General features: G+C 37.0%; 2 protein-coding genes across 4 annotated transcripts; both read right to left on the bottom strand.

The window, feature by feature from the left end:
* Nucleotides 1–242: 242 nt before the first annotated feature.
* On the bottom strand, nucleotides 243–3,568 carry LOC143886326 (photosynthetic NDH subunit of lumenal location 3, chloroplastic-like). Of its 2 annotated transcripts, XM_077390273.1 has the most exons (4): nucleotides 3,324–3,568; nucleotides 1,770–1,995; nucleotides 752–997; nucleotides 243–487 (listed from the first exon to the last, which is right to left on the bottom strand). In XM_077390273.1, the coding sequence occupies exons 3-4, from the start codon at nucleotides 986–988 to the stop codon at nucleotides 389–391; spliced, it is 336 nt and encodes a 111-aa protein (XP_077246388.1). In that variant the 5' UTR covers nucleotides 989–997; nucleotides 1,770–1,995; nucleotides 3,324–3,568; the 3' UTR covers nucleotides 243–388. The 2 variants fall into 2 exon arrangements, with proteins under 2 accessions (XP_077246388.1, XP_077246389.1); XM_077390274.1 differs by lacking the exon at nucleotides 1,770–1,995 and having other exon boundaries at nucleotides 244–487; nucleotides 3,324–3,567.
* A 4,191-nt stretch (nucleotides 3,569–7,759) lies between these two features.
* LOC143886324 (photosynthetic NDH subunit of lumenal location 3, chloroplastic-like) lies at nucleotides 7,760–11,760 on the bottom strand. 2 transcript variants are annotated; one of them, XM_077390272.1, is made up of 4 exons: nucleotides 11,603–11,738; nucleotides 8,866–9,106; nucleotides 8,213–8,458; nucleotides 7,760–7,948 (listed from the first exon to the last, which is right to left on the bottom strand). In XM_077390272.1, exons 3-4 carry the CDS (start codon nucleotides 8,447–8,449, stop codon nucleotides 7,850–7,852), a joined length of 336 nt encoding a protein of 111 aa, XP_077246387.1. In that variant the 5' UTR covers nucleotides 8,450–8,458; nucleotides 8,866–9,106; nucleotides 11,603–11,738; the 3' UTR covers nucleotides 7,760–7,849. The 2 variants fall into 2 exon arrangements, with proteins under 2 accessions (XP_077246387.1, XP_077246386.1); XM_077390271.1 differs by lacking the exon at nucleotides 8,866–9,106 and having other exon boundaries at nucleotides 11,603–11,760.
* Between the last annotated feature and the right edge of the window lie 4,717 nt (nucleotides 11,761–16,477).

The raw sequence follows: 16,477 nt of genomic DNA, 5'->3' as shown, positions 1-16,477 counted from the left end.
TCTGGAGCACCATTGATCATTTTAATTTTAACCACTCATTTACAGATAACTAATCCAATGGTTAGGATCATGCTACCCATTTAATCTATAGTGCTCAGATCTACTCCATTCAATTGGTGGGCCCACAATTGAGATACTGTGAATATTTTAATTGTCCAACCAATAGACTGTTAAAAGAATGATTGCAATGGCCCACATTGAAGACTTTGATCCTATGGTCAGGATCATCTAATGATAAACAGTTGAGATAGTATTGACGCCCTTGGGTGGAGGGGCCCACAGAGAATACCAATGCATCTAATAGCATAGTAGAAAAGCCTATATTTCATTCATTTCCAGTATTAGGAGTTATTTATTTACACTTGTAAATGTTGATATTTCTCAGTTTTTAAGGCATGAGAAGTATGACTTCTTGTAACACAAGTGCTGTGTCACTGTAACGGTCTTGCGTTAGAGAGATGCTACGAATTTTCACTGCACGATCCAACTGCAAAATATAAGTAAATAAAATACAATATTAGAAAAATAATCCACATCCAATGGCCAAAAATCATCTAATCAGATTCGAAGATATTGGAAACTCAGGTTGGAGTGTACAAATGGACGGTCAAGATCAGCCAAACCCAGAAATTAGCAACACAAAATATTAAAATTGAGATAAAAATGAAAAGACCAAAGTATCCATTTGGCTAGCAAAATTGCCAAACTGCCCAAAATAAGAGAAAGGGAAGAAAGATTAAACAAAAATTACCTGTTCTATGTAGTGAAACAATCTGTTGGCAAGATCAGTGAGAGGCTTCTTTTGATCATCAGGAGCAGTAGAAATAACATGGTTGAAATCGCAATAGAGGAATGTCGATCTGAGGCGAAGATCTCTCGCCATCAAATCCCAAGAATCCTCATCGTCCATTAATTCCCCGATCGAAAGGAGATCGAACGCGCATTTTTTAATCCGACAAGCGCTTCCCTTCGACTCAACATCCACCATTTTTCTCAACTAAAATAAAAAAATATATCAAGATTTAACAAGAAATGTCAGTAATCGATGCTAGAATTTTTTTGGTTCTTGGGACTTTTGTGGAATTTCCACAGGAAACCCACGTTTGGTTGCTAGTTATATAGTGGGCAAAAAAGAATCCCACGGACCAAAATAACCCCGCACAAAACCCAAAGCTGGAAAAAAAAATCTCAGGAACCAAAATAATCCCACACGAAATCCGAGGAACCAAAATAACCAAAAGAAGAACTTTTTTCTTCCCAACAGTTCAAGCAACCAAACAAAGCGACGACCGGGATTTTTTTTCCCACCATAGTCCGGTCAACCAAACATGGGATTTTTATTTTACCGGGATACTTCCAGGGAGTTTTTTTCCCACCAATCTCCCAGGAAGTTTTTTGTTCTACAAAAGTCCCAAGAACCAAAATAATTCTGGCATCCAAACGCACTTAAGTTTCATTTATGGTGAAAAGAAGACTCTTGGTTTATCCTAAAGTTTAGGGAAGAGAAATAACAGTGGTGGTTCATGTATCTCTTTAACACATATCTCTACGTGATATATTCGCCCTTTTTTTACTTGGTACAGCCCCCTCCACTGTAAAAGAGCAGTCATAATTCCTAAATACAGCAGATGTGGCTGTATGAGGTAAAACAGAGAGGGCGAATATATCACTTTCCTTTTATCATACCTTGTTATTAGGGAAGACTACAAAAAGCCTATAAAAAAGGAAGAGATGTGCATAATGAAATAGTAACTGAGTTGGGAAACTACCTGGTTTATTGCTTTTTTAAAATGACAAAACTGCCCCTCTCCCTGCTACTGGTATGTAGGGATTAGTCATGAATCAAATCAGATCCACCCATGCATGGCTCTCAATCTTTCGGATCTCTCATCGATTAGATTCTATTTGAAGTGTTCTTCGGATCATATTTTTAGTATATGGGTCATGACGATCCATTTCGAATCGAACCGTCCATCAGAGTGTCCTAGGTTTCACCTATGTTGAACATAGTTATAATTTTGGAAAAAAAATTAATTGTATTCCCCACTATTAGTGTATATCTATACAGTTTACTTAATACAATCAACCCCCTCTTTACTAATCTAAACGTTTAAGGAAGAAAAATAAAGCTTGTGAATGAAGAAATTAAGGATTTGCTAGGGTGAATGGCAAAAGGCAGTTGGCGGAACGTCTGTTGCGTGAGAGAGAAGCCACCTCGTGAATAATGACAAAATTTGTTGAAAAGTGAGCCTATGTGGCAGCTCTCTCGGGCAATAGGCATTCCACGAAATGACTTTTGCGATGTACCCTAGCAAATCATAAGAAATTAATATGGACTGAGTACAAGCATGAAGCATCTAGCCTCTATGGCTAGGTTTTTTTTAGAGGAAATGATGAAGATTTACTAATGAGCAAGAAAAGACTAAGGTTGAGAGAACAAAAAGAACATAAACAAAGCCAACAAAAAGAGAACAATGAGAGTCACGAGGCAAGTAGTAAGCCCTTAAACACTCATATAAAATCAAAGGCCTAAGAACAAGGAAGAAATGTTTTGACCCACAACAAGAAAAGTATTGAAAGATGTATTTGTAAAGGAAGAAAAGTACCCATCAAGGAAATAAAGGCAAAAAGGGCTGAAAAAACACAAAGAAAAACAAAAATCATTCTATGTTGAATTAGCGATCAAGGAATCGGAGAGATAGAAAGTTTCAAGGTTGGAAACTTGGGATAAGAGTAAGGTATCTCTCTGAATTTCATTTGTCTTTTCTTAAAATGACAATAACACCCCTGATTTTATTATTTGAAAATGAATCATCAGACAACAACGGAAAAGGCCAAAAAAAAGAGGAAAAAATTAACCCATTTGTCAAAGACTAAGCTAAATTTAATCACTCAAAAGAAAAAAGAACAAACAAACTTTTCATGAAACCAGAAAAAAGAAAAGAAAAGATCAATAAAAATTTCTGAAGAGCTTGAAAGATGAATCAACGATCAGCAATAAAAGCGAAAAACATCTCCGATTCCCCAACATTAATGCCAAATCCCCCCCAAAAAAAAAACATAAAATCCGATTCACAAAAAAAAATAAAAATAAAGAAAGAAAGAAAGAAATTCATCCAGAAAAGCCCACATACTAAAAGGAGTAAATTAGGAAAACCCACCTCGATTCCTTCAAAAAAATAACCCAAATAGTGTCAACAGAAAAGATCCTCGAGCTAGCTTTAATGGCGGAAACGTTGTAAGAAAACTTGGAAATCTCAAGATAGTGAAGAACACAGAGAGGAAATTAAAAACGAAAAAAAGAAAAGAAAAGAAATACTCACAGGTTAATTTATCCGGTAAAGAACGATTCGTCCGTACACGTACAGAGTACGGAAAGAAAAATACGGAGATAGCAAACAAAGAGGAAGAAGAACGATCAATTATACTTAGTCCTCTCTCTCTCTCTCTCTCTCTACTTTTTGGTCAAGAAATGAGGATTTCTAGAAACCATCTGGTTTGGGTCCTTCGCAGAACGAACGATTAGGGCCGTTCGATCATGGCCCCAAGTGGCAATGATGAAAAATTATTATAGGTTATAAATGTAGAATTTTCATTTCTGATCGACGTGGTCCGATCATTCACGAGCAATATAATTTCTTGTCGTGACCCACCATACGGAATTGACACGTGTAAGTAGAAAACTGATTTGGAATCAAAATCAAGGGCAGAGATAACCCCACCAAATTGGCAGTGTCCATCTCCAAACAGAATTCGCAACCGTCCGATCTATAGAGGTTTCCATAATGTGAAGTTTTTTTTTAGATCGGAGGGCTAGGATCATCCTATGGAAATGATACTTTTAGGCGCAAACTATTTAGTATTTAAGTGCGGCCCATCAAATGGACGGTTTGGATCATCTTGGTGTGGGCCGTACAGTTCATTTTGGTAAATATGGGTGGGCCCTACCTTGTTCAAAGATTTCAACAAATTTTGGTGTAGTGTTGTACCGGTTGACCGCTGGGGCAATATCACTACCCAAAAACAATTCTTGTAGAAAGTCAATTTCAGGATCAATAGTAAAATGTAATTTTTAGATTTTAAATAGGACATCAGGATCTTGTGGCCAAGGTTTAAAATTTCGGTTTCGGTACCGGTTTCGGACCCTGAAATTTCGAAATTGCGGTCGAAATCTGCTACAAAACTATTTTATTCAATATTAAATTTCGGCCGAAAATTCAGTAATTTAGGTCGAAATTTCGGTGAAATATTAAATTAATATTAAAAAAACATTTTTTGGGTCAAATTTTGGAAAAACAATTTCGACCAAAATTCCGAAATTTCAGCCGAAATAAATGACCGTTTCAGTATTGGGTCATTTCGGTGATTTCGGCCGAAATTTAAAACCATGATTGTGGCTATGTTTGAGCCACTATCAATTGGACATTAGGAAATGGATTCAATGGACATAGTCGAATCCATTTGCTATGCCAAAAATAAATTATCCAAAGGGAATGATAAAGTGAAAGACTCCATTGCAAGAGCCCGGCACGGACAAGGTTGCCGCGTTGGATCCACGCTGCTCACTAAAATAGAAGAAAACCCCGTGGACATCAAAAAAAATTTCGTGCAAAATTATAAAATTGCCTCATTTTCTTAAGTGGGCCCTACACCTCTAAAAAGGGGTCAAAATGTAAATGATCCTATTTGAGACCAAATGGGAGGCCCATTAAGTGGCAAGCCCAAGGTCCACCCATTCAAGTACAACTCACCACCACCAAATCCAAAAGAGGTAGTGGGACCGACAACCACTTTGCACAGTAAACCACTCACACCACTGTGCAAAGTGGTTGTGTGTAGTTATTGATTTAGGAAGGAGTATATAGAGGCATTATCCTCTCAATTCTAAGGGGGTGAAGCAAAGAGAAGACCAAAAAGGTAGCAAAGGGGCAGATGAAAAGGCAAGTAAAGGGAGAAAATTCAACTCGACTCAACTCAGCAAAGCCTTGGTCCCAAACTAGTTGGGGTCGGCTAAATGAATCCTTTAGAAAAAATTCCTGTAGAAGGTGAAAGGAATCTACCCGGCTCTAATCTTGGCTCTAGTCGGGTTCTTCTACGTGGGTCATTTTCTTTCATTCTATCCTATCCAAGGTCACATTCTCTGTTATGTTCCTAGATATTTAGTCTTTCCTCACTATTTCTACCCAAGTTGTTTTCGGTTTGCCCCTACCTCTTTTTACTCCATCAACTTGGCACGAGTCGCCTCTTCTCACTGGAGCATCCAAAGACCTACGTTGGATATACCATCTTAACCGGTGCTCTCTCATCTTCTCCTCAGTCCTATTGTAATTGAAAACTCACTAGACGTGCTATCCGTGGTTCTGACACTAATTACTGTTCCATCGTACATATCATTAATAACATCAACATATTTAGTAGGCACTTTTTTCCTTTCTAGGACCCACCACATAACACTCCTGGGAACCCTATCCTATGCTTTCTCCAAATTAATGAAAACCATATGATGGTCCTTTTTATTTTCTCCATTGATTTGGACTCAAAATCAATTCTCAAATTACAATGGACATAGAAAGTGACTTTTAGGATCAATGGTAAAATGTAATTTTTAGGTGTTAAATTTTGAGGACGACTATGACTTAGGGCTGATAAATTTTGGTCATTTATCTTTGTTTGTCAATATTATTTTTACTAATAAAATAATTTCTGTATGTAGTGTCGTTCCATTCTGTACTATCAAAAAATAAATTATCTAAAAGGGGCTGATAAAGTGAAAGGCTCCATTGCAACAAGGACAAGGTTGCCGCATTGGATCCACGCCACTCACTAAAATAGAAGAAGACCCTGCCTCATAAATGACCTATATCAAGGGAAGTGGCCCAAATGGTCTTATCTTATAGAAAATGACCAAATATATTATCCCATAAAAGTAGCCAAAATACTCATAGAAAATGACCAAGTTTATGAGATAAGGTTATTCCATTCGAGTATTTTGGAATTGCTATGTGATGTAGGACATTAGTTACGGGTTTTCAAGTTTCACTAGGATAGGATACTAGGGAGAGTCCTACTTATCAGCCGATTCATAGCCAACTTATATAAGCATGGTTTTAAATTTCGACCGAAATCCGGAGACTGACGCCGAAATCACCCGGAACAGAAACGGTCATTTATTTCGGCCGAAATTTAATACTGAATAAAATATTGAATTTGGATTTTGTACCAGATTTCGGTCGAAATTTCGGTCAAAATTTCAAAATTTTAGGGTCCGAAACCGAAATTTTAAACCTTGCCTATAAGTTACCGAAGAAAGGTCAAACCCAGCGATGGAATGACCAGTGTCAGGGGGCCTTCGACAAAATGAAAGAACATGCAGGTATTTTGAAATAAAATATGGGATTGGTGTTTTAGGATTTTTTTTTTTTTTTTTTTTTTCATTTTTGCTTTGAAATTCTCTTTCTGGTTTAGAGTTTCAGTTGGTTTAGACTTTAGAGTTTCAGTTGCTGTCATTCTAGGTTAAAGAACGCACCCTTACATTCTTATGGCAATTTTCCTTCATTATAATTTTATATGGGCGATGATAAATTCGCAGCCTTGTAGGATAATTCGCACCCCTTTAAAGGAGGGTGACAGGGTGTGTCATGTGTGGCAGCCTTTAACATAGGGTGTCCTTGTAGCTGTATTTTTCAATGTTGCAAGGGTGCCCTTCAGTTTAGCATTCCTCTTATAACATAGGACAAACTCTCCTTAACTTATTATTTTGGATGTTTTCTATGGGATAGCAAGTTGGGTACGTTCAAATCAAGAACAGGGAACAGAGAGATGATTATTTAGTGTCATAACTCTAAATAATCATGGTGGTTCAAATCATGATTATGGTAGTTCAAATAAAAAACCACCCAATTCCAGGAACAGCTTATCCAAGGATTTCTTCCCCCATGGAGAACATCCCCAGCAGTGGCTAATCAGATACATTTGAGGTACACATTTGAGATATGAACATGGTTTTTAATTTCGACCGAAATCTGAAATTTCAGACCAAAATTTCGGATTTCTGTGCAGACCGACACCGAAATGTCACTTTTCTGAAACGGTATTTTATTTCGGCTGAAATTTCGGAATTTCGGCCGAAATTTCAACCAAAAACCTGTTTTTTTATTTATTATTTTAATATTTGACTGAAATTTTGACCAAAATTTAATATTGAATAAAATAGGAGTCTTTTTTTTTGTACCGGATTTCAACCAAATATTTGAAATTTCGGTGGAAATTTTGAAATTTCATGTGTTCGAAACCGGTACCGAAGCTGAAATCTTAAACCATGGATATGAACCATACTTTACGACGGGTCCCACTCATGGTTGGTACAATCAGGATCGTTGGATCGGTGCGAGGGGTTCGTAACTGCCATGTGTCAACTCTATGATGCTCCATGTTTCTGCCTTTGTTTTTAACTGCCCATTTACAGATCACTAATCCAATGGTTAGGATCATGCGACCCATGCTAAATTTGGGTCATTGGCTATCTGTAGTGGGCTCAGATCTACTCGATTCAATTGGTAGGCCCACTATTGAGATACTATGGATTGAAAAATGCAATCATCAAATATTTTAATTGTCCAACCAATAGACGGTTAAAAGAATGATTGCAATGGCCCACATTGAAGACTTTGATCCTATGGTCAGGATCATCTAATGATAAACAGTTAAGATCATATTGACACCCTTGGGTGGAGGGGCCCACAGAGAATACCAATGCATCTAATAGCATAGTAGAAAAGCCTTTATTTCATTCATTTCCAGTATTCGGAGTTATTTATTTACACTTGTAAATGTTGATATTTCTCAGTTTTTAAGGCATGAGAAGTATGACTTCTTGTAACACAAGTGCTGTGTCACTGTAACGGTCTTGCGTTAGAGAGATGCTACGAATTTTCACTGCACGATCCAACTGCAAAATATAAGTAAATAAAATACAATATTAGAAAAATAATCCACATCCAATGGCCAAAAATCATCTAATCAGATTCGAAGATATGGGAAACTCAGGTTGGAGTGTACAAATGGACGGTCAAGATCAGCCAAACCCAGAAATTAGCAACACAAAATATTAAAATTGAGATAAAAATGAAAAGACCAAAGTATCCATTTGGCTAGCAAAATTGCCAAACTGCCCAAAATAAGAGAAAGGGAAGAAAGATTAAACAAAAATTACCTGTTCTATGTAGTGAAACAATCTGTTGGCAAGATCAGTGAGAGGCTTCTTTTGATCATCAGGAGCAGTAGAAATAACATGGTTGAAATCGCAATAGAGGAACGTCGATCTGAGGCGAAGATCTCTCGCCATCAAATCCCAAGAATCCTCATCGTCCATTAATTCCCCGATCGAAAGGAGATCGAACGCGCATTTTTTAATCCGACAAGCGCTTCCCTTGGACTCAACATCCACCATTTTTCTCAACTAAAATGAAAAATATATCAAAATTTAACAAGAAATGTTTCTAAAAACAGTAATCCAAAGTCGATTAGGCACTAATAAGTTTCATTTATCCTAAAGTTTAGGGAAGAGAAATAACAATGGTGGTTCATGTGTGATGGGGTGTAAAAATGCTGCAGCCTATCGGCTTCCGACACGTGTCTCGGGGAGGGCCCACCACAGACCAGCCTATCAGCTGTTGACACGTGTCCCGAGGTGGGCCCACTGCAGATCCCGCGTCAGCAAGGGTAGTTCGGTAATTACCTCAGAGTAGGTGAGCTCGGACCTATGGCTGGTCCACACCTGCCCTGGAGCATTAAATCCCCACCTACCCCAAATTTCCTCTATAAAAGGGCTTCCAGAGCTCATAAATCAGGGTAATAACTTCTTACCCACCACCCTTAAAACTCCTTCTTCACTCCGGCTCATACTGACTTGAGTGTCGAAGGGCCTGTCCGGAGTACACTTCGGGTCGGTCATTCTGACCTCGTTTGCTTCTGTGCAGAACACAGTTCATTCGGACCCTATTTCCTCCACTTCGGCTCCTCGGATCCTCCAGCTCGGCTCTTACGTCACTGTCACATCTGTTAACCGATTTCGGGCCTAACAATGTGTATCTCTTTTAACACATATCTGTTAAGAGAGATTTTATTAGGGAAATGATATATTCACCCTTTTTTTTTTACTTGGTACAGCCCCCTCCAGAGGGGACTGTCTCGGTTAAAACAGGGGGGCAAATATATCACTTTCCTTTTATTATACCGTGTTATTTGGGAAGACTACAAAAGCCTATAAAAATGAAAGCGATGTGCCTAATAATGCAACAAGAAAACCATTGAAAGTTGTATTTGTAGTAAAACTTTGGGACGAAGAAAAGTAGCACAAAACTAAATAAAGGCAAAATGGGCGGAAACAACACAAAGAAAAGCATAAAATCAGAAGTTTCTTTAGCTTTTTGTCCACAATAAAAACATAGAGGAAATAAATGGGTCACGAAGATCCATTTCGAATCGAACCGTCGATCCATTTCGAATCGAACCGTCCATCAGAGTGTCCTAGGTTTAACCTATGTTGAACATAGTTATAATTTTGGGAAAAAATTAATTGTATTCCCCACTATTAGTGTATGTCTATATAGTTTACTTAATACAATTAACCCCCTCTTTACTAATCTAAACATTTAAGTAAGAAAAATAATGCTTGTGAATAAAGAAATTGGGGATTTGCTAGTGTCAATGGCCCTGTTGCGTGAGAGAGAAGCCACCTCGTGAATAATGACAAAATTTGTTGAAAAGTGAGCCTATGTGGCAGCTCTCTCAGGCAATAGACATTCCACGAAATGCCTTTTGCGATGGACCCTAGCAAATCCCAAGAAATTAATATGGACCAAGTACAAGCATGAAGCATCTAGCCTCTAGGGCTAGGTTTTTTTTTAGAGGAAATGATGAAGATTTACTAATGAGCAATAAAAGACTAAGGTTGATAGCAAGGTTTAAAAATTTCGGTTTCGGTACCGGTTTCTGACCCTGAAATTTCGACCGAAATCTGATACAAAAACAGAAATCAATATTTTATTCAATATTAAATTTCGGTGAAATATTAAATTAATTAAAAAAAAAAAACAGATTTTTTGGCTCAAATTTCAGAAAAACCGAAATTTCGACTGAAATTCTGAAATTTCGGCCGAAATAAAATACCGTTTCGGTTTTTATTGATTTCGGTGTCGGTCTCCACCGAAATCCGAAATTTCGGTCGAAATTTAAAACCATGGTTGAGAAGAACAAAAGGAACATAAAGAAAGCGAACAAAGAGAGAACAATGAGAATCATGAGGCAAGTAGTCAGCCCAAAACACTTAAATAAATTTTTTGGTGATCAAGTGATCAACTAGAGACTTCTTAGTTCAAAAGAAAATAAAAATAGTTTTGATTAAAAAATAATATACCATAGTACCATTCATAAATTATCTTTTATTTACAATGGTAGTTTAGGCAACTAATAATTCAAGATTATTTTTCATTAAAACTCTTGGAAAAATATCTAAAGAGATTTTATTATACAATCTTATCAGGAAAGGTTCAAAATCAAAGGCCTAAGAACAAGGAAGAAATGTTTTGACCCACAACAAGAAGTATTTGTAAAGGAAGAAAAGTACCCAACAAGGAAATAAAGGCAAAAAGGGCTGAAAAAACACAAAGAAAAGCATACCACTAACAATTTAAAAATAAAAATCATTCTATGTTGAATTTGTCATGAAGGAATTGGAGAGAGAGAGAGATTTCATTTGTCTTTGTTAAAATGACAATAATACCCCTGATTTTATGCTTTGAAAATAAATCACCAGACAACAACAGAAAAGGCCAAAAAAAGAGAGGAAAAGTTTAACCCGTTTGTCAAAGACTAAGCTAGATTTAATCATGGTTTTAAATTTCGGTGGAGACCGACACCGAAATCACCCAAAACCGAAACGGTCATTTATTTTGGCCAAAATTTCGGAATTTCGGGTTGAAATTTTGGTTTTTCCGAAATTTGACCCAAAAAACCTGTTTTTTAAAATATTAATTTAATATTTCACCGAAATTTCGACCGAAATTTAATATTGAATTTGGGTTATTTAATATTGAATTTGGGTTTTGTACCAGATTTCGACCCAAATTTCAGGGTCCGAAACCGGTACCGAAACCGAAAATTGAAACCTTGGATTTAATCACTCAAAAGAAAAAACAAACTTTTTATGAAAAAAGAAAAAAGAAAGAAAGAAAAGATCAATAAAAATTTCTGAGGAGCTTGAAAGATGAATCAACCATCAGCAATAAAAGCAAAAACCATCTCCGATTTCCCAACATTAATGCCAAATCACAAAAAAAAAAACAAAAAACATAAAAGCCCATTCAAAAAAAGAAAAAATAAAGAAATGAATTAATCCAGAAAAATCCACATATTAAAAGGAGTAAAATAGAAAAACCCACCTCGATTCCTTCAAAAAATAACCCAAATATTGTCAGACAGAAAAAAAAAATCCTTCAGCTCGCTTTAATGGCGGAAACGTTATAAGAAAATTGGCCAAATTTCAAGATAGTGAAGAATACAAAGAGAGGAAATTAAAAAAAAGAGAAAAAGAAATACTCACAGGTTAATTTATCCGGTAAAGGACGATTCGTCCGTACACGTACAGAGTACGGAAAGAAATACTGGTAGAGAAGTTCGGAGATAGCAAACAAAGAGGAAGAAGAACGATCAATTATACTTGGCTCTCTCTCTCTCTACCTTTTTGGTCAAGAAATGAGTATTTATAGAAACCATCTGGTTTGGGTCCTTTGCAGAACGAACGATTAGAGCCGTTCGATCATGGCCCCAAGTGGCAATGGTGAAAAATTATTATAGGTTATAATTGTAGAATTTTCCTTTCTGATCGACGTGGTCCGATCATTCACAAGCAATATAATTTCTTGTCGTGACCCACCATACGGAATTGACACGTGTACGTAGAAAACTGATCTAGAATCAAAATCAAGGGCAGTGACAACCCCACCAAATTGGCAGTGTCCATCTCCAAATAGAATTCGCAACCTTAAGGTTTCCATAATATGCAGTTTTTTCTTAAGTGGGCCTACACCCCTAAAGAGGGGTCAAAATGTAAATGGTCCTACTTGAGCCCACATGAGAGGCTCATCAAGTGGCAAGCCCAAGAGCTACCAATTCAAATACTAACACATCACCACCAAATCCAAAAGAGGTAGTGGGACCCACAGCCACTCACACCGCTATGCAAAGTGGTTGCGGGTAGTTATTGATTTATGAAGGAGTATATAAAGACATTATTATCCTCTCATTTCTAAGGGGGTGAAGCAAAGAGAAGGCCAAAAAGGTAGCAAAGGGGCAGAGGAAAAGGCAAACAAAGGGAGAGAACTCAACTCAACAAAGCCTTTGTCTCAAACTAGTTGGGGTCGACTAAATGAATCCTTTAGAAAAATTTCCTGTAGAAGGTGAAAGGAATCTACCCGGCTCTAATCCTGGCTCAAGTTGGGTTCTTCTACGTGGATCATTTTCTTCCATTCTATCCTATTCAAGGTCATGTTCTCTGTTATGTTCCTAGCTAGCTATCAAGTCTTTCCTCACTGTTTCTACCCATGTTGTTTTCGGTCTGCCTCTACCTCTTTTTACTCCATCAACTTAGCACGAGTCGCCTCTCCTCACTAGAGCATCCAAAGGCCTACGTTGGATATGTCCAAACCATCTTAAGCGGTGCTCTCTCATCTTCTCCTCAATTGGTGACACCCCCACTTTTTTACGAATGTCTTCATTTTAATTCTATCTAACATTGTGCGCCCGCACATCCATCTAAGCATTTACATCTCCGCTACACTCATCTTATACACATGCAGCTTTTTGGTGGTCCAACATTCTGAGCCGTACAGCATAGTTGGCCTCACAACAGTCTTATAAAACTTTTTCTTCAACTTGGTAGTGATTTTACTGTCGCACATAACTCTTGAGGCAGGCTTCTACTTCAACTAACCTCATCTTATTCTATGGTTAACATCCTCTTCAATCTCTCATTCATTGTGTAGAATTGAACCAAGATAGCAAAAGATATCCCTCTTAGGTACCTCCTGCCAAGTGATATTTACTACATCCTCGTCTCTCCTCCTTACATTACTAAAGTTGCACTTCATATATTCTGTCTGAGTCCTACTCAGTCTAAAACCTTTAGACTCTAAAGTAGTTCTCCATAACTCTAACTTAGCATTTACTCATACTTTGGTTTCGTCGATTAATACTATGTCATCTGCAAATAACATACCCCACGGCACCTCATCCTGGATACCCTCTGTAAGCTCATCCATAACTCGCGTAAAACGATAAAGGCTTAAAACTGATCATTAGTGCAGTCCTATTGTAATTGGAAACTCACTAAACGTGCCATCCGTGGTTCTGACACTAGTTACTGCTCCATCGTACATATCCTTAATAACATCAACATATTTAGTAGGCACTTTTTTTTCTTTCAAGGACCCACCACATAACACTCATGGGAACCCTATCGTATGCTTTCTCCAAATTAATGAAAACCATATGATGGTCCTTTTTATTTTCTCCACTGATTTGGACTCAAAATCAATTCTCAAATTACAATGGACATAGAAAGTGACTTTTAGGATCAATGGTAAAATGTAATTTTTAGGTGTTAAATTTTGAGGATGACTATGACTTAGGGCTGATAAATTTTGGTCATTTATCTTTGTTTGTCAATATTATTTTTACTAATAAAATAATTTCTGTATGTAGCGTCGTTCCATTCTGTACTATAAAAAAATAAATTATCTAAAAGGGGCTGATAAAGTGAAAGGCTCCATTGCAAGAGCCCAGCAAAGACAAGGTTGGCAGCATTGTATCCACGCCCCTCACTAAAATTGAAGAAAACCCTGCCTCATAAATGACCAAAATACCCCTATATCAAGGGAAGTAGCCAAAATACTCCTAATCCTAGGGTGAATAAAACAAGTTACGGGTTTTCAAGTTTCACTAGGATAGGATACAAGGATTTGTTTTTCATTTTTGCTGTGAAATTCTCTCTGGTTTAGAGTTTCAGTGGCTCTCATTCTAGGTTAAAGTCACAGATTTTAGTTAATAAGTATTTCTTTTGACTAAAACCATTAAATTGTTATCAAGGCAAGAGTTGTCAGATCAATGGTTTTAATAATGCCATATGTATGCCTGGGATTTGAATATCTTCTCTGATCACACGATTCTGACCACGTGATGGATGGTCCAGATCATGAGTCCCACCACAGTCTATATCTTCTTCAATCTGCACCGCAGCTTCTACGTGACTTTTCAGGACTAAAACATAGGGGTTTTTTGCAAAAAGAGTAAAAGACGTCCGTCCCCCTTCTTATAAACCCATTGAGTGGACCACCTCCTATTACGGCAAGTCACCACGATGTTTTAATAATTACACAAACTGAGCTTGTGTTTTCATTTCTAACTAGTTGCAGACCCGTGAGAAAAAAATATGTATTAAAGCTGTTTTAAAATTAAAGATGCATTCTTAAAGAATCCATGAAAATAAATGTTGACAACCCCCATAAAAATGAAAGAAAGAAAAGCTAAATGTACCAACAAATTAGTAATTAAAAATAAAAGAAAGAAAAGAGAGAATTATCTAACTTGAAATCCAAAGACGTACCAGAAAGCATTAAGAGATTGGACCAGAAATCATTAGGAAATTGTAACACAAAACATAAAAAACAAAGAAACTAAATCCATATCATAGGAAAGAGTGAATACGAAACGCCAGATTACAGGTGTTGCCGGCTTTAATTAGGAAAAGAATTGGGAATTCAATATGGAATGTGTAACTAATGTTAAAAAAAATGGCGAAACACTGATTTAAAGGAAATTCAGGAATATCAAATCCAGGAAAATTTGGAAATAAGATTCGTCAGTTTTTCTATTTCTATACCCATTATACTTCTCTAAAATCGTTTGGTTTTCCATTCTATGATTTATTTCTAGATTTATTAGCTATTAATAACAGCCCTAAAAGAAACAAAATCGTTTGGTTTTCAATTCTCTGATTTACGAAGGGAGTGCCATGCGGCACACTCCTAGGCTACATCATTATGTGTATCTGCTTAGAGTCCTTGTTGGAATGGTCTATCAGAGGTATAGAGAGAGAATACCGGTATCACCGTATCATACGACTGTATTGAAATTGAGTAAGATAGAAAAAAGGGGTATAGAAAGGTTGCCACATGTTGCACTCACGTCGTCCGGGATTCCGTTTTACATATATACTAGTTACAGTGCGATGCACGAGGCGGCATGAAATTTTTTATCTTTTTCGAGTGCATTAAAACTTCACTAAAGAAAATGAGAACCACCATAGGGGAGAGATTTATAAAACTTCATTAACTAAACAATTACAAAACAACAACAGTAATTAAATAACATATTCTATTCCCAAAGTAGAAACGCTAATGAGTGAAAGAGAGATTTTAGGATTATTTGTGATACGTTTTGGATATATATCTATCTATAAAATAAAGAGATGTTTGAAATGATTATTAGAAACATCGTGGTGACGGTTGAAATCGAGAAAAGATGGTGGTGACGTTTGAAATCGGGAAACCGAATAAAACGTTTATTAGAAACTTGGTTGAATAGATGCATTGTAAATATCTATACAATAAATATCTAAAACTCAGATTGATAAAATCCAAATAAAAAATGCAAAATAAAAGAATACCTTGTGGGTGTTAATGGAGTAGCTTGAGCATATGACTGCTGTATGCAGAAGATATGGAAAAGATGGGTGGCAGGAAGTTGGTGCGGAAGGATTGCAGATTTGGAATATTGAAGATGAAAAAACAAAAATTCACCGTCCAACTATATTTATTAGGTGGAGGTGAGAAGGCATTAACGAAAAGACACAACTCACGGAGGGGAGGGTTGGGTAATTGAAAGATATGGATGGATGGGATGCGATTGCTTACTAAGAGATTATTGAAAAAGGAACAAACGTTGAGAAGTTGTGCTGAGATTCTCATATTTTTTGCCGGATATTTAGGAGATCGATTTGGAAACTTGTATGTAGGAGAGAGAGAGAGAGAGAGAGAGAGAGAGAGAGAGAGAGAGAGAGAGAGAGAGAGAGAGAGAGAGAGAGACGAAGGGGTATGGATAGTTCCACAGATTTTTTAGGGTTTTTTTTTTTTTTTTTGGAAGAGAGAGAGAGAGATGAAGGGGTGTGAATATTTCTACAATTTTCTTGTGACTATTTTTTAGGAGTTCAAGGACGTGTTTTTAAGGAGCGAGGAAAAATTGGAGAAGTGGCGTTTGGAATTACGGCTGTTACGTCAAAAAAAAAACAAGGCTGAATGCGGTTTGCAGAGGGGGTGCCACGTGAACACCCTCAGTGTACCACATCCAGCTTTATATAGATAGTATAGATTGGCTTCTACATCTTTTTGGGAACTGTATACTGTATAGCCTTTTAAAGCTG

This window comes from Tasmannia lanceolata, unplaced genomic scaffold (assembly GCF_043159265.1).
Source record: "Tasmannia lanceolata isolate RefF3 unplaced genomic scaffold, GAP_Taslan_0.1 ptg000011l, whole genome shotgun sequence".
Taxonomy (NCBI): Eukaryota; Viridiplantae; Streptophyta; class Magnoliopsida; order Canellales; family Winteraceae; genus Tasmannia; species Tasmannia lanceolata.
Note: the sequence above shows the minus strand (reverse complement) of the source record. Positions and strands in the feature narration are given on the sequence as shown.

Excerpts from the sequence above, each read along its gene's own strand:
- LOC143886324 (XM_077390271.1), bottom strand. The coding sequence starts at position 8,449 with ATGGTGGATGTTGAGTCCAAGGGAAGCGCTTGTCGGATTAAAAAATGC. Across the intron at positions 7,949-8,212 it reads TGTTTCACTACATAGAACAG|TTGGATCGTGCAGTGAAAAT; the intron begins GTAATTTTTGTT and ends TATATTTTGCAG.
- LOC143886326 (XM_077390273.1), bottom strand. The coding sequence starts at position 988 with ATGGTGGATGTTGAGTCGAAGGGAAGCGCTTGTCGGATTAAAAAATGC. Across the intron at positions 488-751 it reads TGTTTCACTACATAGAACAG|TTGGATCGTGCAGTGAAAAT; the intron begins GTAATTTTTGTT and ends TATATTTTGCAG.